Source organism: Lagenorhynchus albirostris, chromosome 1 (genome assembly GCF_949774975.1).
Source record: "Lagenorhynchus albirostris chromosome 1, mLagAlb1.1, whole genome shotgun sequence".
Classification (NCBI taxonomy): domain Eukaryota; kingdom Metazoa; phylum Chordata; class Mammalia; order Artiodactyla; family Delphinidae; genus Lagenorhynchus; species Lagenorhynchus albirostris.
Window position 1 is genome coordinate 135,243,563 of NC_083095.1, and position 25,098 is coordinate 135,268,660.

The 25,098-nt window shown below is 43.6% G+C and overlaps 1 protein-coding gene and 1 pseudogene across 1 annotated transcript; both read right to left on the reverse strand.

The window, feature by feature from the left end:
• Window positions 1-379: 379 nt before the first annotated feature.
• Window positions 380-19,718, reverse strand: IDH3A (isocitrate dehydrogenase (NAD(+)) 3 catalytic subunit alpha). The gene is made up of 11 exons (XM_060155084.1): window positions 19,623-19,718; window positions 14,570-14,632; window positions 12,360-12,443; window positions 10,560-10,674; window positions 7,844-8,031; window positions 7,220-7,353; window positions 6,254-6,356; window positions 6,087-6,151; window positions 4,980-5,064; window positions 4,401-4,553; window positions 380-2,146 (listed from the first exon to the last, which is right to left on the reverse strand). Exons 1-11 carry the CDS (start codon window positions 19,647-19,649, stop codon window positions 2,063-2,065), a joined length of 1,101 nt encoding a protein of 366 aa, XP_060011067.1. The 5' UTR covers window positions 19,650-19,718; the 3' UTR covers window positions 380-2,062.
• Window positions 8,404-9,269, reverse strand: LOC132523648 (tropomyosin beta chain-like; annotated as a pseudogene).
• Window positions 19,719-25,098: the final 5,380 nt, after the last annotated feature.

Sequence of the window (25,098 nt, forward strand, 5' to 3'; positions counted from 1 at the left end):
GCAGCAGATCAGTCCAGAGTAGTGGTTATTTAACCCACAGGACACTGAGCAGTAGGTATTACCAATGACCTCTAGTGCCCTGGAATAAGCAAAGGTGTGGGAGGAGGTCAAGTGGAGCATTCTAGGGAAAGTCAATTAGGGGCTAGTCTGTCGTCACCCTGCCACCCTGCCACCTGCCACCCTGCCCACTCTGCTGTTTTGTTTGTTTTGGCTGAGCCATACAGCTTGTGGAATCTTAGTTCCCCAACCAGAGATCGAACCCGTGTCCCCTCACCCTGCCTACTCTGAATACTTGAAGAGGCCATTCTTAGTAGCAAACTGAGCCAAAATGACCTAAGGCATCTAAATGGGGAATCGGTAGAGAAAGCATACACCTCAGTTCGTTTGGGAATTCTTTATTAGTGTAAACCCAAGGATCACTGATAATTAGCACAATTCAATAAAACAGAAGCAGCAGTTTAAACAAAGTGAAATACATATAAGGTTGTGAGTCTGGTTACCAGCCTAAAAAAGGACCCAGACAGGGGTATTGGTTGTTGTTAAGAAATCCCCTTGTGGGTTCCCTTGGTGGCGCAGTGGTTGAGAGTCCACCTGCCGATGCAGGGGACGCGGGTTCGTGCCCCGGTCCGGGAAGATCCCACATGCCGTGGAGCGGCTGGGCCTGTGAGCCATGGCCGCTGAGCCTGCACGTCCGGAGCCTGTGCTCCGCAACAGGAGAGGCCACAACAGTGAGAGGCCCGCATATCGCAAAAACAAAAAAAACAAAAAAGAAATCCCCTTGTGACCAGGGTACACAACGCAAAGCCACAGGTTTGCAATGTCACACAAGGGCCAAGGAGGACATGAGTTGCCGTTGGTGTGGGACCAAAGGGTTCATGAAAATAGTGAGTGTCTGAAGATTAAAGAAAAATCATGCTAAGGATGGGGAATGGAGGAGGGATGGGGAAGTGCCTGAAGGTCAAAAGCTAAGGCAAGCCCCAGGATGGCACGATTCTGTGACTCATCTCAGGCTGAGTCTGCAACTGGTGGCGCTGAGGCACAGGGTGGTAATTTGGTGTTTTGGGGAAGGGGTAGCCAGTGAAATATAAAGTTAGTAGCCAGCACCCCAGGGTCCTCAACCGCAGTCAAATTTTATATGGTCAGGCCTTTTAGCAGTATCAGTGGGAGTGTGGTCCACTTCCAGACAGAGACAGACATGCTGGGGAAGAGTGACCGCACACAATGGTCGGCTCCCATGTCTGACTCAGGGTCTGCACAGGGGATCAAGGGCTGCGTTACACACGATGCTTGATGTATGTCCAATGAAAAGGAAGGATCACTCCTTCATTAAAAGCTCTCGCCAGGAATAGTCAATCATCTTAAGATAAAAATAACTGAACACACAATGCATTTGTGTCTTTGTACCTGATATATTACCCATATCTTATTAACAAAAACTACATCTCTCATTATATATTTCTCGGATCTGAAGTCTTTATTCATACTCAGTAATTCATTTAAAGCACAAATCAGTCTTTACTTTCCATATCACTAAGAAATATACCATATTCACTGTTTTTGATGTAAACTTTCCCAGGAAATTTCTCTTGTGCCCATTTAGTTTTATAAGAATATCATCTTGTGCTAATATGTCAACATTCTATTTTATTTTCATTATATTTTTCATAAACCAAGGAAATCATTGTTTTTCTTGAAAAAGTTATATGTTTTCTCATATTAATTCTGTATCAGGATATTTACAGTTAAAGAAAAACTGTTGTAACTGAAGCGTAAAATGGTTAACAATGGCAAATGATACAGTACAGTCCACTTAGAGTTTTCAAAAAATGTGTACCAGATAGACATTTAATAAATAAAACAAGCACTTGGATAAAGTCCTTTGAAAGCAGGCCCAGGGACATCACCTGCATCCTCTGCACAGACTTTGTTAAGAAAAGGCCAGGTCTAAAAATGTACTCTGTCAAGAAACAAGCAACAAATGCATACATAATGGCAGGTATTCTAATACAGGCTGACATGGAGTCCGTTAGGAGTGAATGAGGCAAAAGCATTTGTAGAAGCCTTAATCTAAATCTTTTACTCGGCGGCAGATTTCTTCTGTGAAGTCTGAGCATTTTGCATTGCCTCCCAAATCTTTTGTTAAGCTCTGAGAAAAGGAAAAAGCAAAGATAAAAAATGTATCCACACATTAAACCAAAGCAAGGATGTTTTTATTTAAAGCTCTCAGTGAGATACCAGATGAGTGAGTTACCTGACTACTCTTTCATTTAGTTCCTCATTTCAAAGTGAGACCCACTCCACCGCCATCCACCTACCCAAGGACTTAGAAAAGCTAATTCGATAGTGTACACAGAAACACTCTGGAAGAACAAGATGCTCTCACTACAAAGGGAAGCAGGGAGGCTTTCCAAAAATTTTCCCTTTGTCCATACAATAGACCCTAAGGAAGCATTTGATTACGGACACTTAAATGACAGCAAATCTGAAACAAGAGGTTGCATAAATTCCTTGAGGATTTTTAAATTTTTTTTTTTAAAGACACATTTTGACCTATTTTTGGAGGCTAAGAAACAAATACTAAGGAAATATTTAAATCACTTAACTGTTAAATTCCCCTCTTTAAGAAAGAAATCCTCCCATATTCTCTGTTTTCTACCAGCTTATACTCTCTTTACTCCCAACTCAATATATTTAATTCTCTTGTCCCATCGCATCCTAAACAATTTAAAGGGCCTACTGTGTAATTTAGGCATCTCTCTGCTGGGCTCTATGAGTAGCTTCTCAAATACAGCGTCAGAATAAAAAACATATATAATCACATGCCCTTTAATATGACCATATCAGGCTGTTAAAAACAAGCTTGGGTTTCTTATATTTTGGCCGTAAGAATTTCAAATTATAGAATTTTTTAAAAAGAAGAAGCAAACCTTGAAGATATTATGCTAAGTGAAATAAGCCGGTCACAATGTTACAAACAGTGTATGATTCCACTTACATGAGGCACCTAGAGTAGTCAAATTCACAGAGACAGAAAGTAGATGGTGGTTGCCAGGGGCTGGGGGAATGGCAGAAACTAGGTAAATTACTGTTTAATTGGGACAGTTTCAGTTTAGGAAAATGAAGAAGTCTGGAGATGGATGGTGGTGAAGGTCGCACAATATGAAAAGTATTAATATTTAATACCAATAGACTGTGTGCCTCAAAAATTATTAAAATGGTCGATTTTATACTATGTATATTTTATCCTTTTTTAACATGTTAGTTTTTTAAAAAAAGGAAGAGACCTCGGACTAGGGATCAGCCTTTCAGGCCCAGCCTTGTAAAGCCATGACCTCCTCTGTTCTCCTCCCACTTTCAGAATAATTGATCACAACCCTCCTATGAGTCACAACTGCTTATGGAAACAGTGAAGCTTGTTGGGTAAGAGCCAGACTGGGTGTGAACCCCAACTTGGCCAGTTAGGAGCTGTGAGACCTTGGACAAACTTACTTAATCTCTCTGTGCCTCGGTTTCCTCATCTAAAAAATGGGCTTAATTACAGTATCTATGTCACATAGGAGTAGAGATTTGCTGAGATATATATAATGAATATAATCACGAAAGTATTCAATTAATATCAGCCATTATTACTTCTATAAAACTTCTACATTACTTTTATATCACAGATGCACATAGTATAACGTATAGCTCCACTGTGTTACAGACACATCTGCATCTGTACCACTGCTAGATTCCAAGCTCCCTGAGGCCTGAGACCACCCCTTATTCCTCATTTTATTATATTCTCCGTACCTTATCACGTACGCAATAGATGTTTGCTGGGAAGAGGAGAAAGCTGCCAAGAAAAATTAATGGACTCGGCCAAGATCCCACAGGTAACAACAGGGTAACTGGGCCTGCACTGCTCTGACGCCCACACCACTGCTCTTTCCACTGCACCCTGGTGCCCCACCACAGTGCTTCTCAGCCCTTCCCTGATGAAATACGTTAATCCTCTCTTCAGAAAATGCACACAAGTGTGTAGACTGCCCGAGTTCACTCAGGGAGCCCACATTAAGAATGCCTGTTCGACATCCAATCCTTTGGCCCTCTTGAGAAGAACCATCATCGGTCCTTCACGCACATAAAACCCAAGGAGGGGGTTTCCCTGGTGGCGCAGTGGTTGGGAGTCCGCCTGCCAATGCAGGGGACACGGGTTCGTGCCCTGGTCCGGGAAGATCCCACATGCTGTGGAGCGGCTGGGCCCGTGAGCCATGGCCGCTGAGCCTGCGCGTCCGGAGCCTGTGCTCCGCAACGGGAGAGGCCACAACAGTGAGAGGCCTGCATACCACAAAAAAAAAAAAACAACCCAAAGAGGAAATGCATTTTACCCAGCAGAAGTGTGGCAAGATTACCAATACCTTCCCATCCTTAATTGTAGCAAAACATGCTGTCTCAATCTTTGCAGCGTGGTCAAAAAGCCCCATGTGACGCAGCATCATCACGGCACTGAGCAGGAGGGCCGTGGGGTTGGCCATGTCCTTCCCTGCGATGTCTGGGGCGGTCCCGTGAACCTGCCCGGGTAGGGGGGGAAAAGAGTGCAGTCAGGAGGGAGACAGGAGCAAACAGCCCTCTTCCAGGGAAGCTGGGCTCTTAATCAGCTTTCCTCACCGATGAAAAATAGCTGCTCAGACATATGTCTTAGAAATAAAACCTCAGAAAAATAAGAGCTAAAGAAATTCTTTTATAAGTGCAAAAACATGGACTAACAATCTTATCCAGTCCAACTTTCAGTAAAATATTTTAACTGAGGAAGGATACATAATAAATAATAAGGATGAAAAAGAAGTAAGAGGAAAACAAATGAATAAACCAAGCTTCATTTTCTTCTGACAATTGGAAAAACTCAAGAGTTAAAATATATTTATGCAGATAAGCCCTCCTGGGTTCTCATGTCATTCTGACTTGAATTCTGCTTCAGGTGTCACCAGGGTCCTTACCGACTCGAAGATTGCAACTCCATTGGCTCCAATGTTGCCACTTGGTGTCACACCAAGACCTCCAATCAGTCCTGCACACAGGTCACTGGGGGCAGAAAAGCATTTCAAAGGATATTTTGAAAAATAAAATGTCTCACCTAGCACCCAGACTTTCATCTTTAAATACCATTCTCCACTAAAAGGAACCTGGGCTACTTAGAGAAATGACTGATTCCAGGACTACAGTTAGGAAAATATAGGATGAGCCTGAAGCACCTTATTGTGCCAGAAAGCAAATGATGGGCTGTGTCAAAAGGACACAGAGACAGTTCAAAGGGACTCCCACTGGCCAAGTCTGCACAACATATGCATCAATATAAAAGATGATAGTGATGGATATAACCACTAAATAAAATAGAAACCAGGAGTCCAAATTGATATAGGCAAATAAGTAAACAAATAAGAGAGAAAGAAAAGCTTATCCTTACAGTAGAATGCCAACTGATACATGTAGAAGGAATGATGGACTTACAAAAGCACCATTTGACCACCATCACGTGTATGTGTGTAGAGACAAAGAGAGAAAAAAGAAGAAGGAGGAGGAGGATGAAGGGAGGGGAAAGGAGAGAAGAAGAGAGAGAGAGAGAGAGAGAGAGAGAGAGAGAGAGAGAGAGAGAGAGAGAGTAATAAAGTAAGTCTGGTAAAATGTTAACATTTGGTGAATGTGGGTGCTGAGTACACAGGAATTCTTTGTACCATTCTTGCAACTTTTCTGTAAGTCTGAAATTATGCCAAAAGTTACAAAAAATTTATAAAAATGAACACCCACCTACCTAGCTATACATGATGAAACACTGAAATCAATCAATCAACCAACCAATAAAATATCTGTAAAATGGGAAGCGGGAACTAATGGTCAGGGGGCAAGAGCCCAGAGCTGATTTGGCAAATGAATGAATAACCCATCCAGCATACCACCATTGACATCACCACCTGAATTGTCAGAATTCAACTTGCAGCTTGTAACAAATGCTGTATTTTATAATATTTGATTAAAATTTGTAAGCCACAATTTATTTTATGACATTTATAAATAAACTGTAGGCTAAAAGGTATAGCCAGACTCACCTAAGGATGTCTCCATACAAATTTGGCATAACAAGGACATCAAACTGGGACGGATCCTGGACCATCTACAAAAAATGCATTTGTGCGTTTAGCAATCAAAAACTGTGCACCACACGGACACACTATACACCACAAAAAGTGGCAGGTAAGTGTGAATATATACTTACATTCAAACATACTGTATCAAGGTACATCTCATTAAATTTAATATCTTTACAGTTTTCTGCAACTTCCCTGCATTTTTTCAGAAAAAGCCCATCTGACATTCGCCTGTATTTAATCAAATAAAAATTGTTGAAAGCAAAGACTTGCAGAGAGAAAAAGATCAAATCAGAGAAGTAAAGTAAGTTCAAGAAATTTAAGTTGCAGATATCTGATTTCAATTACAGTAAAATTATTTTTTTTGGCAATCAGTAAAATGCAAATTTCAATGTTTTAGGATACTTCTGGAAGCACAAAAGGGTAAAAAATGTAATATAGTTTGATCATAATAAAGAAGACTATATTTTTATAGTGTTATCCAGCAATATCTATTAATAAGAAAACATTAAAAATGCCTTAAAAGGTTAACTTATTCAATTATTTAAATGGTTTTACTATTTTACATGCTCAACACTTTCCTTAGGTTAGGAAACCTGCTTCCTAATACACTGAGTTGGGCTTTAATACACTAGGGCTGAGAAGAATTCAAACTGCTAGAGTAATACATCAGATAGTATTAGCACTATGAGAAATATTTTAAGCCCCTGAGCAGGGGGCCATCTCAGAAACATTCCTGCTATTCCCTCCTAACACAGAAACGATTGCCCTTTTGCAGACGTGGCCTTAGCTAACTGCCCGCCGCACCTGGGGATCCAGACTCTCCGGCTTCCTTCCCCGATGGTTCTCAGGCCCTCCTTAAACTTCCGGGACCTGAATTCTTGCTCCCTCCAAACCCGCTCCAGTCATCCACCCAATGAAGCACATTAAATAGGATATTCTGACACAAGAGAAATGCCTGACCCTCTGACTGGCTACAAGGCCATTTTCCAGAGCTATCAGGAGTCAATGAGCAAGCTGGAGAGAGGAAAGGAAAGCCCTGTCACTGCTCCTCGCCCACAAAGCCAGACGGAGCGCCACCCACAGGGACTCACATGATGTTGGCTTTGTGCACGGCCGTGACGTTGCTCCGGAGGTTGTTCCGCGCATACTCAAAGGCGAACTCCGCGATGCGCTTGCTCGCCCCCTCAGTAATGAGCTTGATACTCTGCACAACTCCATCCACAATCTGAAACAGAGGAAGTCCTGCCTCGCTGAAAGGGCATGGCAACAACCCGGTCCTGGACTGCTGGCAGTGTGCAGACAACACCATCTGTGGCAGGCTTGCGTGGCACCCGCTGCCAAGGCAAGCATCATGCATATGGTATGTCAGTGAGGTTAATCATGTTCACTCCAGTCCTAGGAGCCAGGTATTATAAGCCTCACGGCACAGATGAGGAAAACCAAGGTGCAGAGGTGGTTACGTATGAAGTTGAGGATTCAAAATTCAAACAGGACAAGTTCCCAAGCCCATACCCTGAAGCACCACAACCCCTCGCCCAGGCATCCATTTGAGTACTGTCAGCCAGAGACCCAGGACAAGACAAACACCCACAACTCCTCACAGAATGCAAGAGAACTGTCTTTGGGAAATATTTTCAACTGGGAATTTGAACAAAGGTCCCAAGTGCACAGAAAGCAACCCAACTAAGAATGAAAAAGTATCCAAATGAACATACCACATGCTCAATTCCACTGTATTCTCCTTCCGTGTTCTCTCGAATGGTGACAATATTTACGTCGCTGTAAGGGGTTTTATAGCCTTCGATTGAGACACATGGTCGGACATTTGCATAAAGGTCAAATGTTTTACGCAGCAATAAATTCATGGATGGGTGACCCGCGGCTATGGGGGTTTTTAAAGGGCCTGTAATAAAGAAGAATACCCAGATGACAAGAGGATACAGTCTGGTCTTTTCTTTTCCTTTATAAACACAAGTACATAGTGTTGACACTTGTCCCTCGGCATGGGGGTTTGGGGGGAGGGATTGATCCAGGACCCAGCAACCCAGCAGATACCAAAATCCATGGATGTTCAAGCCCCTTATTATAAAATGACATAGTATTTTCATATAACCTACACACATCCTCCTGTAAACTAAATCATCTCTAGACTACTTATGATACCTAATATAATATAAACACTATGTAAATAGTTGCCAGTGAAAAAATTCAAGTTTTGCTTTTTGGAACTTTGTGGATTTTTTTTTTTTTTTTTGCTGGTAACACCAGTTTTATTCGTTGGGGTGTCAACTATAGCCTGGCTGGGGGCAGGGCCAGCCCTCACAGGTGGTTGAGCTCCAGCAGGGTCTGGTCGAGGGCCTGGTGAATCTCCACGTTCTCCTTGGTGCTGGCCAAGGTCTCTTCCAGGTCATCAATGGTTTTCTCCAACTTTGCCACCGACCTTTTGGCAAACTCTGCTCGGGTCTCAGCCTCCTTTAGCTTCTCCTCCAGCAGTTTGATCTCCTCTTCATATATATTTATCTTCTTTGGTGGAATACTCCTCCTCTGAGGCCATCAGGGACCTGAGGGCCTGGTCCCTGGTCCGAAGATCCTCCTCCCAGCTCTCCGCCACCTCAGCGGTCTCTTCTGAGTGCTCCAGCTCTCCTTCCAGGATCACTAGCTTCCTGGCCACCTCCTCATATTTGCGGTCTGAATCCTCAGCGATGTGCTTGGCCTCCTTCAGCTGCATCTCCGTCTTTTCCTCATCCTTCATAGCTCGGCTTTCCATGACCTTCATTTCTCTCTCACTCTCATCAGCTGCCTCGTCAGCCTCCTCCGGCTCTTGCAGGGCTGTAGCCAGGCGCTCCTGCGCCTGGTCCACCTCCTCCTCTACCAGCTGAATGCAGCAGTTCAGGGAGGCCACATCTGCCCTGGCATTGGTGGCTCTCTTCTCAGCCTGCTCCAGTTTCTCCTGGGCATCCTTCACTGATTCAGAATACTTTTCCACCTCGTCCTCCGTCCCTTTCAGCTTCTTCTGGAGGGCCTGCTGCACCTCCTCCAACTGCTTGCTGCGGTCCTCAGCTCAGCGCAGTCGATGGCATTCTCCTTGTCCAGCTTTAGCATCTGCAACTTCTTGATGGCATCCATGGTTGTGGTGGGAGACCAGCTGGCCGGTGGGCAGTGCAGACCGGGCTAACTGGGCTGGCTGCACGGACTGGTCGCACCGGTGGCAGGCAAGGAGGACCAACCGGGACTGGGATGTCCCAGCCCAGAATTTTTTTTTTTAATATTTTCCATACATGATTGCAAATCCATGGATGCACATGTGGGTATGGAGGGCCAACTGTATTTGAAATTCCAATTTTTATTTTTTCCAGTATTCCATCAGAGATGTATTTAGGATCCTTTGTTTGGACGTGAAGTAGCTTTGTGACACATCTAACGTGCATGCTTCATGAATCAAGGGACACTTTTACAACAAAGTAAGCGTCATTTTTTTTTTTTTTTTGCGGTACGCGGGCCTCTCACTGCCGTGGCCTCTCCCGTTGCAGAGCACAGGCTCTGGATGCATAGGCCCAGCGGCCACGGCTCACGGGCCCAGCCGCCCCACGGCACACGGGATCCTCCCAGACTGGGTCACGAACCCGCGTCCCCCGCATCGGCAGGCGCACCCTTAACCACTGCGCCACCAGGGAAGCCTCTACAAGCGTCATTTAAAAGGGCAGACAGGTGCTCTGTTTCTGAGTCAGATGTTCTCTTCATCGTAAATGAGTCCATCTACAGCTGGTCACTCTCAGGCAACATTCAGTGCCTACTCCCTGTGTCATCTACAGACCCACCTGGGCTACCTTGTAAAATATGTTCTGCCTCTAACTTTACCCTCTCCCCCAGATTCAGATGAAGGAAGAAATTTCCTCAATGAAGCTTTCTGGAATATCAACTGCATCGAGCATCTACTGACTGAGGACCAAGCACGGTATCAGGTCCTTGACATTAGCTAATCCTATGACACCACCTCCCTATGAGGTATCAACTCTATTGCTGTCATTTTTTTTTTTTTGGCTGCACTGTGCCAGTCTTCGGGATCTTAGTTCCCTGATCAGGGATCGAGTCCGGGCCCTAGGCAGGGAAAGCACTGAGTCCTAACCACTGGACTGCCAGGGAATTCCCTATTGCTGTCATTTAAAGGTAAAGGGGAAAAAAAGAGTAAGAAATTTGCCCAAGCCTCCCAGCCAGTAAGCAGCAGGGATGAGATTCACAGTGGATCTGTCTGGATTTAAAGCCTATGCTGAATTCCAATCTGTCACATGCTAATATTTTGAATCATGACCTTGAGCATGTATGAATTAAAATAAAAATGTAAAAATTATACAAAAGATAAATCTAGGTAAAGATAAATATAACACCTGGAGCAGAAATCAATAATAAGCATCATATTCACTTCAGTGCTACCTTTCAAGCCCATCTTGTTCTTATCCATGGACTCTTTGGCTTCTGGAGGGATCATCCACTTTCCTCCCGGTCCTTGAATGGCGGTGACATTCCGCTCCTCCCACTGAATAGGTGCCTAGATGCCACACCACAGAGCACAGTGAACTGGAAAGACCTACATGTGACTGACATTCACACTACATTTATACACAAGCTTCCTCACTTTGGATGCAGCTGGTGAAAACACATACAATAAAGGCCCGGAAAGTTCCTGGCATGCAAGAAGAGATGTCATTCCCTAGCATGTCCAGATGGATTCTCCACATTACCCTTGTCCAGTCATCACTCCTAGCTGCCACTTGCCTACTTCTTTTTTTCACAATCACTGTTAACGTGGCTATAATTATAATATCATAAGGAGCAGAGAAACATGATTCACAGAAATATCACATAGTACTGATACATGGATGAATCTTGAAAGTATTATGCTAAGAGCCAATCACAAAAACCATGTAATTTTTTTTGAAGTTTTGAATTTTATTTACTTTTTTATACAGCAGGTTCTTATTAGTTATCTATTTTATACATATTAGTATATATATGTCAATCCCAATCTCCCAATTCATCACACAAAAACCATGTAATTTTAAGACTCTATTTATATGAAATGTCCAGAATTGGCAAATCTACAGAGAGAGAAAGTAGATTAGTGGTCGCCTAGGGCTGGTGATGGGAGGGGGCAGGGTGGGAGAGATAAGGGTGATGGGGAGTGACTGCTGATGAATATGGGGTTTCTTTCTGGGTAACGAAAATGTTCTAAAATTAGACTATGGTGATGGTTGCACAACTCCATGAATGAACTGTGTACTTTACATGATGAATTGAACGATACATGAATTAAATCTCAATAAAGCTGTTAAGAAAAAAAAGACATATTATATAACCTATGAAAGAAGTTTTAAGGAATAAACCAGCGTTATCCTTTCTCTTCACCCACACCCTTCAGTGTGTACACACACATCTGACAGCCAACTGGGCATGCACTAGGAATAGGAACACAGAGCAAGACTTGTGCTCCTTGTTCACACGGAGCTTACAGCTGACAGCCATCCTATTTCAGTTCCCTTGGGGAATGCTATTGTATAAGCATCATTTCCTCTGTAGGAGTTTTAATTAAAAACTCATATAGAAAAACAATGTATGTTTAGTATAAATAAATTGAATTCCTTGACTTATAGCTGTTGGTATCATAACAACCCTGATTTAATCTTACACATTATTTCGCCTAGCAGCTATAAATAGCAAGAATAAAGCATCAGGTCAAACGAAGTCCAAGTTTCCTAAATTCTCTAGATTTTTAAATATCTACCTGCATTGAAGGCTAGGCTGTTGGATAATAATACCTCATACTTGATATTTCCACACCAGGGGAAAAAAAAAAAAGAATCTTTCAAAATGCCCTATATAGTTTTCTGAAATATCAATTCTATTCTCTTTTTTATGGCAGGAAGGAAAAATGAGATAGACATTAGGTGACTTGGAGGGGCTTAAAGACTTTAAACCCAGGCAGTGTTCAAAAGTCCACAAAAATTACAGTACTACTTGGATTACTTTATATATAACTGATGCCAGTGCAGTAGCTTAAACTATTGACAATGACGGCAGCAAACAACACTCTTAAAGTCAGAATCTGTGAAATTTAACAGACCTCACCAAGTTCATACAAACGTGAACAATTCATCCTAAGAGTTCACTGTCTCCAACTGGCTAAGAAAACTTTTCTACAAACTATTATCAAAAGTATTTTTTAAGCCCACTTACTTTGGCAGCATCAAAAATCTTCATAACTGCGGCTGAAATTTCTGGGCCAATTCCATCTCCTGGAATTAAAGTTACCGTCTTAACCTGAATATAAGAAATCATCAAAGAAGACAGTCAGAATTGATTTTTGAAGGTTTAAAAAGGAACATCATTGACAAAGAAATCCAGTTTATGGGTTTTCTTAACTCATAAGAAATGCCTTTAAGAAAACAGACCTACCTTCCAACGGCTTATCAAAGTGGAGTCAAGAATCAAGAGACTCCACAACTCTACTCCCTGTAGCTGAGCCCAGAGGTTTTAAAAAGAACTTAAGTGATGCTCTCCAGATAAAACAAAAATAAACTCCCTGGTAAACTTCCCAATTGATGTTTCGTTTCAGACAAACTACAAAGAGACCAATTAATTCAAGTCTGTAAAACCAAGGAGAGCAAAACATTTCAACAATGTTCTCTCAGTAAAATTTAGAGGGCTTCCCAGGAAGGCAAGGGCTTTCCTCTCCACCGGGAGCCTAGAAAGTTCGGTTTCTCATGCAACTCGTGCAGTCTTACGAAACACTCCCAGACACTTCCAGAGTACCACTGAGGTCTGTTTTGGCACTCGGAAAATCAGATTTCACATCAAGAGAGGGTCTCCATTTTCCTGATTTCCTTTATAAAGTTGGCTCCTAATGACAAAAGTAATCCAAATGAGCTCAGCAAAGTTTACTTGGAACCAACAAGAATAGGGTATGTGATCATACCTGCAATGTCTGAATTACACTTAGAATGACAAGTGTATTTGTAATGTAACAGCAACGATTTAGTTCAAAGGCTTCAAACAAAATACAGCCAGCATTTCAAACACAGAAAAAAAATGTGTAAAGGGAAATGATGAGAGGATTTAAATGAGGATTACCATTTGGAAACTATATATGTCATTATTTGGGTATTTCCCCTACCTAGAAGTTTGGTTCAGACAACGGTCCCTGGCCTTTTTCAGTGCCAGCTCCCTGTGCTACATTTTTAAAAAATCACTGATTTACATTTCCCTGGTCTTTTACCTTCCAGTGATGCTCCCAAAGCAGGTGGACTAATTATTTCTGAATTTTTCTGTACAACTGAAGAAATCTTTTTTAAAAATTAGTTTCTTTTATTTCTTTCAAATATAACCCCCTCCCCACCAGGCCAATATATATTTTTTAATGGACAGCCTGGAAATTAAATAATAGCAGAGAACAATGATCATCTCATCAGCTTTCAGAATGCATTTGAAATGCTAGCTAGCTAAATGCTAGCTTAGCTAAAGCGCAAGCCTCCTTCTGCATCTTTTGCAGCAAAAGCAGAGCCGAAAGAACCCCTTTGGCTTCTTCTTCCTGTTCTCCCAACATGTAATAACAAACGTCATCAGGCCACCAGAAAAAACTACTTTACTTCCACAGTTCAGAAAGTAAATGAAAAAAGATATACTATGGTCTTATAAATCCCTCACAGGGTAAGATGTTATACGGGAGTATAGGAATTATGAAATCCAAATCAGATTCTGTAAGAAGGAGGCAAAATAAAAACATACAGGAAGTCACTGACCCACAGTCTTAGAATGCTCTAAAAATGTGGTATCAGTTTTTAAAGCACAGAACTCTAACGCTGGGAATTCTAAAAGCAGCAGATTTAATGAGAAATAGATGATCCGCTAACACGAGAGCCTATGAAGACTACGTAAGCAAAGTATCGATACATCTGAGCCTACAGGGCTTATAGATGTTTGAGGCATTCCTGATTGGCGATCAATCTACTGTTTTCAGGGAAGCTCACAAAATAAAAATGCAAAGCAGGTTTTGAAGCTTCTCAACAATTTTGTCTCAACCTGTACTAGTTTGGAAAAAAACTGTCTTATCCAAATGAGGTTGTGAAATAAAGTAACAGGCTCAAGGGTAGTTGTTATCTTTAGATAATATCTGTTTTTTTATAATCTATTTTATAACTATTTTTAACAAGCCTCCTTCAAGATATTAATGTGATAGGCTTACAGCACCAGCTATAATACAATTTTTTTTAATGTGCAAGTGACCTAATAGATTTATGCATGTTCACCAATAATTTAAATATACAATATAAGTATGGCCAATTTTCCCTAATTTTAAATAAGTGAAGATTAAATGCTACATAACATGTCTAAGCATCTTTCTTGAGAAACTTCTAAAAGGAAAAAATAAAAGACGTAATTATACTCACACCACCAGCAAAACCTCTGGTCACCTGTTTTTGGTTGTGGAATGCCCCCAGCAGCCGAGAGACCTACATTTAATATCAACAAAGAAATGTTACGTACAGAATTAAACCACATATAGTTAAAAGGTAGAGATGGAACCATCTCTGCAGCTGATAATGCTGCAACTTTGCACAGATATATTCAGGAATTTCCGAGGATTATTTTTCTCATGTATTAGTTCAATGTAGCAAGCTCTTTTGGATTTGAAAACTGAAATATTCAGTTTACCTTTACTTTGAGAATGTAAGTACGACATATGTACTTTTACAGTCAATTTTATGAAAAGTTGTCAAAAGACATTGAAGCTAGAATGAAACTCTACTTTCTTAGCTCAAACACTGGATTTTTCTCAGATGATCTGGATGGTTTAATGTCAACATTCTTGACCACTGGGTCAATTTGGGGGTAACACACAGTCTAAGAAAACTATCACTAATTTTAAGAGCCAGCAGGGTCCTTATAAATCCCAGAGCCCAACTCACTCATTATACAGTGGAGACAGTGGGTCCAAAGAGTAGGGATTTGCCTAAGGTCACAGAGTGACCACAAAGAGACCACAATCTGGGTCTCCTGACTCTTAGTTCAGGGCTCCTCCAATTATACATTATGCCTGTTCTTCTCCCATGAATATTAAGAAATTACACGGTATAATAAAAATCTAACAAAATTTATTTAATACTATTTTGACACCTGTGTCATACAGAGTGAAGATTTTAAATAAATTATCTACTTCTTCTGATAATGTAAGTGACATGGTCATTATTGTTAATTGCTGGGAGAGGGGAAAGATACAGAAAAATAAAAGGAATGTGACCTACTAATCCCACTACCCCAAGACGTTACCACCGGTACATTTTTTTTTCGCTTAACACTATGACACACCAGAAATATAAATTTTGAAAGGTTATTTTGAACTTTAATAATTCAGTCCTTGAAAACTGGTACAAAGTCATATTACATTATAATAAACAGAATATAATCAAAGAAATTGGGTACAAAAACCAAAGGTATTAAAATTCATTAAAAGTTTTAGTGACTTTCCTGGTGGTGCAGTGGATAAGAATCCACCTGCCAATGCAGGAGACACAGGTCCGATCCCTGGTCCGGAAAGATCCCACATGCTGCGGAGCAACTAAGCCCATGCACCACAACTACTGAGCCTGCGCTCTAGAGCCTGCGTGCCACAACTACTGAAGCCCGCACACCTAGAGAGAAGCCCACCGTAATGAGAAGCCCGCGCACTGCAACTAAGCCCCACTCGCCGCAACTAGAGAAAGCCCATACGCAACAATGAAGACCCAACACAACCAAAAATAAATAAAATTATTTAATAAATAAATAATAATTCATTAAAAATTCTAAATGTTAACTTTTTTTCATGCTAGATACATGAGCAAAGATACATTTGTTATATCCTTAGTCTTCCTTTTGGGGGACAGTTCTTGTAAGTCCTGAACCTTTGCTGTAATATCAGCACCCACTAAAGAGACACCAACCAAGAGCCAAGGAGCTGTGAACGAATTGTATCCTCTAACCTGGCATCTACAGTCATCTCTCTGGACTGACAATAAAAGACAGGGTGAGATCCAAAAGAATATGCTATGCCAAAACCACTGGCCAAACACTTAATCCTAGGACATGATTCATCCACCAGCAAATGGGCTATTGGAAGGGAGACCATTTAAAGGTATGTTATAAAATTTGCATGAGTCCTTCTCCCCACTCCCCAGAAAGAAAGAAAAAACATTCACTCAAAACAGGCCCATGGGCTTCCCTGGTGGCGCAGTGATTGAGAGTCCGCCTGCCGATGCAGGGGACACGGGGTCGTGACCCGGTCTGGGAAGATCCCACATGCCGCAGAGAGGCTGGGCCCGTGAGCCATGGCCGCTGGGCCTGCGCGTCCGGAGCCTGTGCTCCGCAATGGGAGAGGCCACAACAGTGAGAGGCCCACGTACCGCAAAAAAAAAAAACAAAAAAAAAACACAGGCCCATGTCAGGACTCCCCTGGTGGTCCAGTGAATAACACTCCATGCTCCCAATGCAAGGGGCCTGGGTTTGATCCCTGGTCAGGAACTAGATAACGCATGCATGCCACAACTAAGAGTCTGCATGCCACAACTAAGAAGTCCGCGTGCCTGAACGAAGATCCCGTGTGCTGCAACTAAGACCTGGTGCAGCCAAAATAAATAAACTAATTTAAAAAAAAAACAGGCCCATGTCAAGATTGGGACTGACATATATACACTACTATATATAAAATAGATAAATAAGAACCTGCTGTATAGCACAGGGAACCCTACTCAATACTCTGTAAGGGCCTACATGGGAAAAGAATCTAAAACAAAAAGGGGGGGCTATATGTATAACTGATTCACTTTGCTGTACACCTGAAACTAACACAACACTGTAAATCAACTACATTCCAATAAAAAAAAAAAACGGCCCATGTCTTTGTGATAAAAGACCCAACCAAAATAACTGATTTAAAATGTAAATCCATGAGGCAAAGATTTTCATGTTTTGTTCACTGTTCTATCTCTAGTACCTAGAACGGTGCCTAGCTCACAGTAGGTGCTCAGAATACTTTTGGAAAAACTGAAGCCAGCCTCAAGCATCTCTCTATTTGATGAGTTCCCACTCCAGCAAATGGCTTTAATACTTGCAATGATTTTCTCTAACAACCAGTCTTCTTTGTCATCTCTCCTTCGTGATCTTAGAATAAGGTAGTATTGCATCTAAATCATTAGAATGACCCGGAACTTTTAAGACAAGATTTTTCAAAGCACAGGCTGACTTCTACTTTATAGTATACTTGTACATATACTACATCATTTTATTTTAATAAAACCTGGAGAGATTGTATTAGTAGCCCTTTTCAGATAAGGAGACTAAGGCCAGGCTCACAGAATATGGACTGAACTTCTGACTTCCTGGGCCATCTTCATCCATAGCACCTCATTTCCTTTTCTACCTTCATCCTCCAACTTAAAAACATATAAATACAGTGTAGAATGTATGGCAGGTACTCACTCAATAAAAGCTTCCTGATGGGGGAACTGCCTTGTTATAATTATAGTATTTTAGAGCCTGAAAGGCCTTTAGAAACTCACTATTTTTTCTAAATAAAGCTTTTTTAGAAAAAAATAAATTTAAGCTGCAGATCTCTTTTTTCCAAATAAAACCTTAAATGGAACTCTAATAGAGGATTGTTCTGATTGAAACTCCCATCCAGCTCAGCTTTCTCATAATTCTGGGACATCAGCTTCCGAGACACTGTCTATCCCAGTCCCTAAAGGGAGAAACTGGCCCACAGAGGTCAAATGACTGCCAAAGGTCACACGGGGAGTCCATTCCATGTCAGAGGAGAACCTCATCCTCTGACACTTTCTGGATTCCTACTATGTGGCTTTTTTCTTGTAGACCACGCTAAAGGCAAAAGAAATTTACTAGCTGTTTTATTTAGTCCCTCATTCTGAAGCTTAATATACCTACCAAAGATGACTAGGTGTTAAGTGTAAGTTCACTGATTAAAGGATTGACTTCTGTTAGACAATGACACAGAAGTTGCTTTACCTTCAGGAGCCAATGTGAAATAAATTACCATCATACACAAATCCAGGTCTGAAGAGGGTAACAAAGCAGAACCCAGTTACTAAATAAAACCTAGCTACTGATGCCCAATTGTCTGCTTGAAGACTGTAAGATAAGTATATTGACAGCTAGGAAAGCTTCAGGTTTTTGTGTTCCTTCTGCATGTATTAGGTGCTCTCACATTATTTTTTTCAATCCTCAAACAACTCTGTGAAGCAAGTACAACTATTTTACAGATGGCTTATTAAGGCTCAGAGATGTTAAGTAATTTGCTCAGGGTCACGCAGCCAATCAATGGTACTAACAATACTTAAACCTAAGACTCCTAAACTCCAGTGTAGACTGCTTTTCACTAAATAACAGTGCATGCGGACCTCGCTTTAAACTTAAAACAAAGGAGAAATGCAGTATCAAATTTTATAGAAAAAAATTAAGTTGCTTATGGTAGGTTTCTAGGGGATCATTCTTAAGAGCAACAGGAGACCTGAGGGCCCATTTTTCCCTCTGCCTATAATTCGTTGTGTGACCTTGGTCACAGAGTAGGCAGAATGGGACTTAGAACTGGGAATCCCGAGACATCTGGGTTCCTCTTTCAGTTCTGACACGGACTTTCTGTGTGATCTTGAGCAATTACGTTTTCAGGCACAGTTAGTTCCACTGAGGAACCAAAGAATTGCAGAGATGGTCGGAAACCCTATCCAGCTGCGGCAGGCATCTGAGCTGTCAAGGTGAGAACGCAGGATGCTCACAAATAAAAGGTGAAAGAAAGGTGTTGCTGGTCTCCCTCTCTCAGTCTCCCAGTGTTCAGATAGCAATTCCAAGGTGCAAGGTACCCTGTGTCCTTTGAAGGGGAAATAGCTATACGATCAGATTGGTAAGAGCTCTAAGGGAGAAAAAGTCTGGCAGGAAAATGACTTCGGGATTCCCTCACCTGGGAGGTTACCCGGCCCGGGCCGGAGCAGACACCTGGGGGAGGCCTGGGCCGTGCTGGAGGGGACTCTCCACGCGATCAGCAGGCTGCAGGGCCGCAGCCTCGGAAACCGCCGGAATGGCGGAGCCAGGGCGGCGGCTCCGGTGACCTTCCCGGGCTGCGCGCGCGGCCTGGGCTCCGGACGGGGCAGATGCCGGAGGTGGAACCGGGATGCTGCCCGGGGCAGGAACTGCGCCCCCTGCCTTGACCTTGATGCCGTCCCCGCCCCAGGCGCTACCTTCCGAGAGCGAGGCTGCCTACACACCGCACGCGGGCCACGGAGCGAGGCGCACAGGCGGCCAGGACAGGCTTTCTAACTGTCCCCAGCCGGCCGCGCGCCGCCGCCTCCCCATCGGGGGCCGCGCGCCGCCGCCTCCCCATCGGGGGCCGCGCGCCTGCCCCCGCCCAGCACGCGACCCGCCCGCCAGTCACAAGCCGGCCTGCCAGGCGCTCACCTTGGATATCCACGCGGGCCCGGCCATCGTTTCCACTCTCACCACGGCGACAGCGGCGGCAGTACTGCGCAGCCGCGCAGCCCGGCAGCCCGCGCCGGGAGCCCGCCCCTGGAAGCCCCGCCCCTGGAAGCCCCGCCCCCACGGACCCGCCTAGGGGATTCTCTGAGCACGCTCCTGGTCCCGGTCCTGGACAACCTGGCTCCGCTGGCCAATCGCCGGGCTAGTCTCGCGGCGACGTGCGGAGCAGCGACCCGGAAGCTGCAGTCAATGATCTCCGGTAAGAGTCCTTCCTCTCCTCATTCATTCATAAAGTCACTGTTCAGATGGGATGTTTGTTCCGCGCCTGCTAGATGACAGTCACCCTTCTAGATTTGGGGGATTTAGTTTCTCTTACGGAGTTTACAGCCTCAGAGAGGGAGAAAGATCATTTACTCGTTCCACAAATATTTATTTTTATTTTTTAACAGCTCTATTGAGGTGTAACTTATATACCTTAAAATTCACTCACTGTGGCGCTTCCCTGGTGGCGCAGTGGTTGAGAGTCCGCCTGCCGATGCAGGGGACACGGGTTCGTGCCCCAGTCCGGGAAGATCCCACATACCGCGGAGCGGCTGGGCCCGTGAGCCACGGCCGCTGAGCCTGCGCGTCCGGAGCCTGTGCTCCGCAACGGGAGAGGCCACAACAGTGAGAGGCCCGCGTAGCGCAAAAAAAAAAAAAAAAAACAATTCACTCACTGTAATTTCGCGATGATTTTCATTAAATATAAACAGTTTGCACAGCCATCACCACAATCCAGTTTTCGAATCTATGGAAATACTCCTTGTGCCCATTTGCAGTCAGTCCCAGCTCCAATCCCAGGTCCCAGCAACTACTGATCTGCTTTCTGTCTTTAAAGCTCTACAAATATTTCTGAGTGCCAACTAGATACCAGACACTGTTCTAAGCGCTGGGTTTTACAATCCAGTAGAAAAGACAGGCACCAATCAATTACACACAAATATGTAAATTAAAACTGTGATGAGTGTCAGGAAGGGAAAGTGCAAGGAGCAATGAGAAGATAAAATCAGGGGACCTGATTCAAATCTAACAGAGAGGACAGAGAAGGCCTTTCTGAGGAAATAACACCCATACTCCCCTTCCTCCTCATCCTCTTCTCAGCAACCAGAGTCCTGAAGCTCTACTGATCACGGGTCCCCTAGTTGGGTGCCGCGGTGATTTAGACTAAGTCTCCCCCCACCCCACCCTGGAAGAGGTTGTTTCCAGAGAAGAGCTACCCATCTACCCAGAAAGGTGGTGAATTAGGTGCAGAAGTGATGCCAGTGACTTTCATGAGATAATAAAGTACAGCTAAGTCTGTGGCCTCATCAGGATACAGGGATCTCATCAGTCTCTTCTCCTTGGCCTTTCCTCTCATCAGGCCCTGGCAGTCCCACCCAGGGGTGTTCTCCCCAGTCCCCCTCCACTCCATCCCCACTGCCACCCCTGCCTTCCTGCAGGACTGACCATCTGATGCCCAGACAACCCAGTCCTTTCTCCACACAATCCTCTCCTTCACTCACAGCTCTGACCAGGGCCTATCCGGGCCCTAAAACCTCCTGGCTCTCTCTTGCATTCATCTCTCACCACTGTCTTTTTCAGCCATATTTCCTGTCACTCCTTCGAGCCCCAAAGTCCTGGAGTGCCAGCCAAGTAGGGCTCCTGGCCAGCCCCCAAATGCTTCCCATATTTTACCCACCCTATGCTCATGCCATTCCCTCTGCCAGAATGCCCTTTTGCACCATTTCCACCTGTTGAAATTCCAGCCACTTGTCAAGACTCAACTCAGATGTTGGTTCCTTTGGGAAGCTCCCCAGACTCATCCATGTGTTCCTTCTCCCTACTCAGAGCCCCCTAGCACTTGGTTCCCACCTCTCCCAGGAACCTTATCACATTCTACCCTGCTGTGTACCACTGAGATCCTCCTCAAGCCCAGAGACCATCTGTTATGCCTTTGTGTCTGGAATATAGACTCTCAGAGTACTTGCTGCTCAGTGATTACAAAACAAATGCGAAATAACTTTCTCCAAGAGGTCCATTTAATTCACAACAGCTTCATGGGGAAACTGAGGTACAGCTAGTAAGTGATGATGCCGACATTGTACTAGGATGCCTCCTAATTACTATGGCAGTTCTCCTAACTGCTAAGCTTCCCCTGGGGAGGGGGGGTCATTCAACTCAACAAAGGCTTCCTAAGCGGAGTCCCTCTCAGGTGCACTGTGAGGACAAGGAAATGAATAAGCCCCAGCCCTGCCCTCGGAGTCTAGTGAGGGAGAAACACAGAAGAAATTCAGCCAGTGACAGGTGCTCTAACAGTTTGGGGGGTGGGGCTGGGCAGGAGAGGGGTGTTGATTAGGGAAGATTCCACTATGGAGATGGCATTTGAATCAGTCCTTGAAGAAGTCAAAGTGGTCAGCAGCCTAAGATGGGGCAATAAGGAGGGACCAAGGCCAGCAAAGACTTTGAGGCAGAAAAGTGTCATTCTCAGAAGCTCGGGTTCTCAGTACTGAAAGGACCTCAGAGGTTTCCCAGTCTAACTCCCATAAGAAGGTGTTTCCTGACTCTGGAGCAGCTGGAGGGACGCCAGGAGGACAGACGCTACCTCCCCCTCAGCTGGGACCCATTCCCTGAGTCCAGAACTGCCAGCCGCTACTCCTCATACATGTTCCAGAGTTCCTCCAACATGCAGGTCACTCTTCTCTGGACAAGCCCCTTTGCCCTGTCCCTTGCACTTTGTAGTGCCAGAGGTCCCATCAGCGAGGTACGTTTGAACTAGACGGTGGGAAAACTTTGCCACTCAGGAGAAGGATCTAGAAGGTGTGCCCTTATTTGTGACTACAGCACTACCCAATCCAGGTGTGCTTCACTCTAAGAAATGTTTTTGTAATCAACATAGCAATTTTTAAATCAATCAGTCAGCAAAATAGGAATATAATTATTCACATACCAAAGGCTTTTAAAAAATTTTTACAAAAGGAACACAAATTTAATTACACAGAATTTCCCTAGTTTATTTTCCTAACTATTAAAACTTTAGTAAATAAATGGGCAAAGGACCTGAATAATCAGTTCACAGTCAAAGAAACACAAATAAACTTTTTAAATGTCCAACCTTAACCATAATCAAGTACATGCAAAGATATTTTAAATTTGAAGCTTTTACCCCTTTTATTAGAAAGTGTAAATGAAATGCTAATGTCCTCTACTATCTAATTTATGGTGAAACTGCCGCACTCTAAGTTTTGGCTGGCCTTATAAACTGCCACAGTCTTGGTGGAAAACAGTTTAGCAATGTGTCTCAAGAGCTATTAAGTGTTTTTACTCTTTCACTTAGTAAATCCATTCCTGAGAATCAATCCCTTGAGAAATCTCCTAAGAAAGATCCACAAAGACAAAGCTATCAGCACAAAGATATTCATTATAGGGTTATCTATAATTTTTTAAATTAAAACAGAAACAGTCTAGATAATTACAAGGAAATGGTTATGTAATTTAGGGTAAATGAATTGAATGGAACACCACACAGCCCTCAAAAGTGATCATTATGAACACTCTTTAGGGTCTCGGTGTCTATGGTTTAGTGTTCAGGAAAAAAAATATCAAATTTAAAATGTTTGCTCTGCTATAACTTCTTGCTATACGTGAGCAGAGACTAGCAGGGAAACTACTTCCTCCCACAGTCTTCCCTCACTTGATAAAATCCAGCTGCGATCTCCCAGTTGCTCAGACCACAAGACTTGAAGGTGAGCTCTATTTTCCAGATAGATCCAGAATTGGACACTTCTTCCCACCTCCACTGCTCCCATCCTGGTCCAAGCCAAAATCATCTCTTGCCTGAATCAACACAGTAGCCTCCAAACCCATCTCCCTGCTTCCACCCTTGCCTTCTTACAGTCCATCTCCTGCCTTAGGGATTCTGTTAAAACATAAGACAAATACATCCTCCACTGGCTCAGAATAGCCAGTGTTATCTCGTCTCCATCCAAGTAAAAGCCAACACTCTGACAGTGGCCCACAAGGCCCTACACAGTCTGGTCTTACTACTGATGCCAACAACTCAGCCTCTGTTCACTGGTGCCAAATAGAATCTCAGAGACAGAGTTTTGGGTGAAGTAGAAAAGAATATCTTTATTGGTTTGCCAGGCAAAGGGCAACACAGCATGTTCCTGTCCTTGAAAACTGTGTCCCAACCTGGGAAGATTTGGTGAGGAGTTTTATAAGCAATGGTTCAAGGGTGGGGTTGCTGATAAGATTAGGGTGTGTGCAGGGCCTGCATTCCTTTAATCTGGTCTCAGGCAATTTTTTTTTTTTGGCCATGCAGCATGCGGGATCTTAGTTCCCCAACCAGAGATCAAGCCCACGCCCCCTGCAGTAGAAGCCTGGAGTCTTAACCACTGGACCACCAGAGAAGTCCCTCAGGTAATCTTTTGATGAGTTTCTCTGGTTCCTTTACTCTGGACTCAGGTGGTCTTCTCTGGTATGAAGAATGCTGACATCTTCCATTTGTTGTGTTTTAGTTCTATGAAGAGCTCAAACATGTTGTTATGTGTATCCCTTGAGGCAGAACCAGGACCTGCCCCAAGGCTGCACTATTGTTTCTTGGCTCCTCCTCCCTTGTCACTGCATCCCCTTCCTTCCCTGATTAGCAACTGTCTGAATCTGCCCTTTGGAACTCAGGGAAGGTCATGGAGGCTGGAGTCTGTTCTGTACAAATAAGCAATGGGGGACGCAGAAAGTCTTCCGTGCCCAGGAGCCCCACAGGGTCCTGCTCAGTTTCACTGCCCCCTCTCTTTTCTCATCTCCCACCACTTTCCCCTTCATCACTCTCTTTTAGATACGTGCCTCCTTGCTGTTCTTTGATCAGACCACACTTTGTCCCAGCTCAGGGCCTTTGCACTTGCTGTTCCCAGTGCCTGGAATGCTCTTCCTCATGGCTTGCTCCCTTGGCTACTCTTCATCCCCCTACTACCCCAGACCCTGGCAACCACCAATCTACTTTATGTCTCTATGTCTTTGCCTACACTGGGCATTTCATATAAATGGAATCATACAATTTGTGCTCTCTTGTGATTGGCTTCTTTCACTTAGAAATTAAATAATGTTTTCAAGATTTATCCATGTGTATTGGAAAAACCTTGGTTCTTTTCCTCCTGTGTCTTTCCTAACTCTTACACTACTGCCACACTCACAACACTTCTGACACTTCCAGTCACCGAATGTGTGTGGGAGGGCGTTCCCCACCAAGCAATTCTCTGTGAAACCAGCTGGGTGTCCTACAATTTAACTCAATTCTGACACTATATACCTCGAGACAGTGTCAGATCCCACAAGTTAAGGGCTCAGTCCTACAAGATTGCTCCCACCCCACTTCAGATGAGAGTCGCAAGTCCAGGTTGTCACCTGTGCTTCTGACCCATGGGCTTTAAATGTGAAGCTACTA

Excerpts from the sequence above, each read along its gene's own strand:
- IDH3A (XM_060155084.1), bottom strand. The coding sequence starts at position 19,649 with ATGGCCGGGCCCGCGTGGATATCCAAG. Across the intron at positions 7,354-7,843 it reads ACAGTGGAATTGAGCATGTG|ATTGTGGATGGAGTTGTGCA; the intron begins GTATGTTCATTT and ends CCTCTGTTTCAG. Across the intron at positions 6,357-7,219 it reads GTGCACAAAGCCAACATCAT|GCGAATGTCAGATGGGCTTT; the intron begins GTGAGTCCCTGT and ends GATTAAATACAG.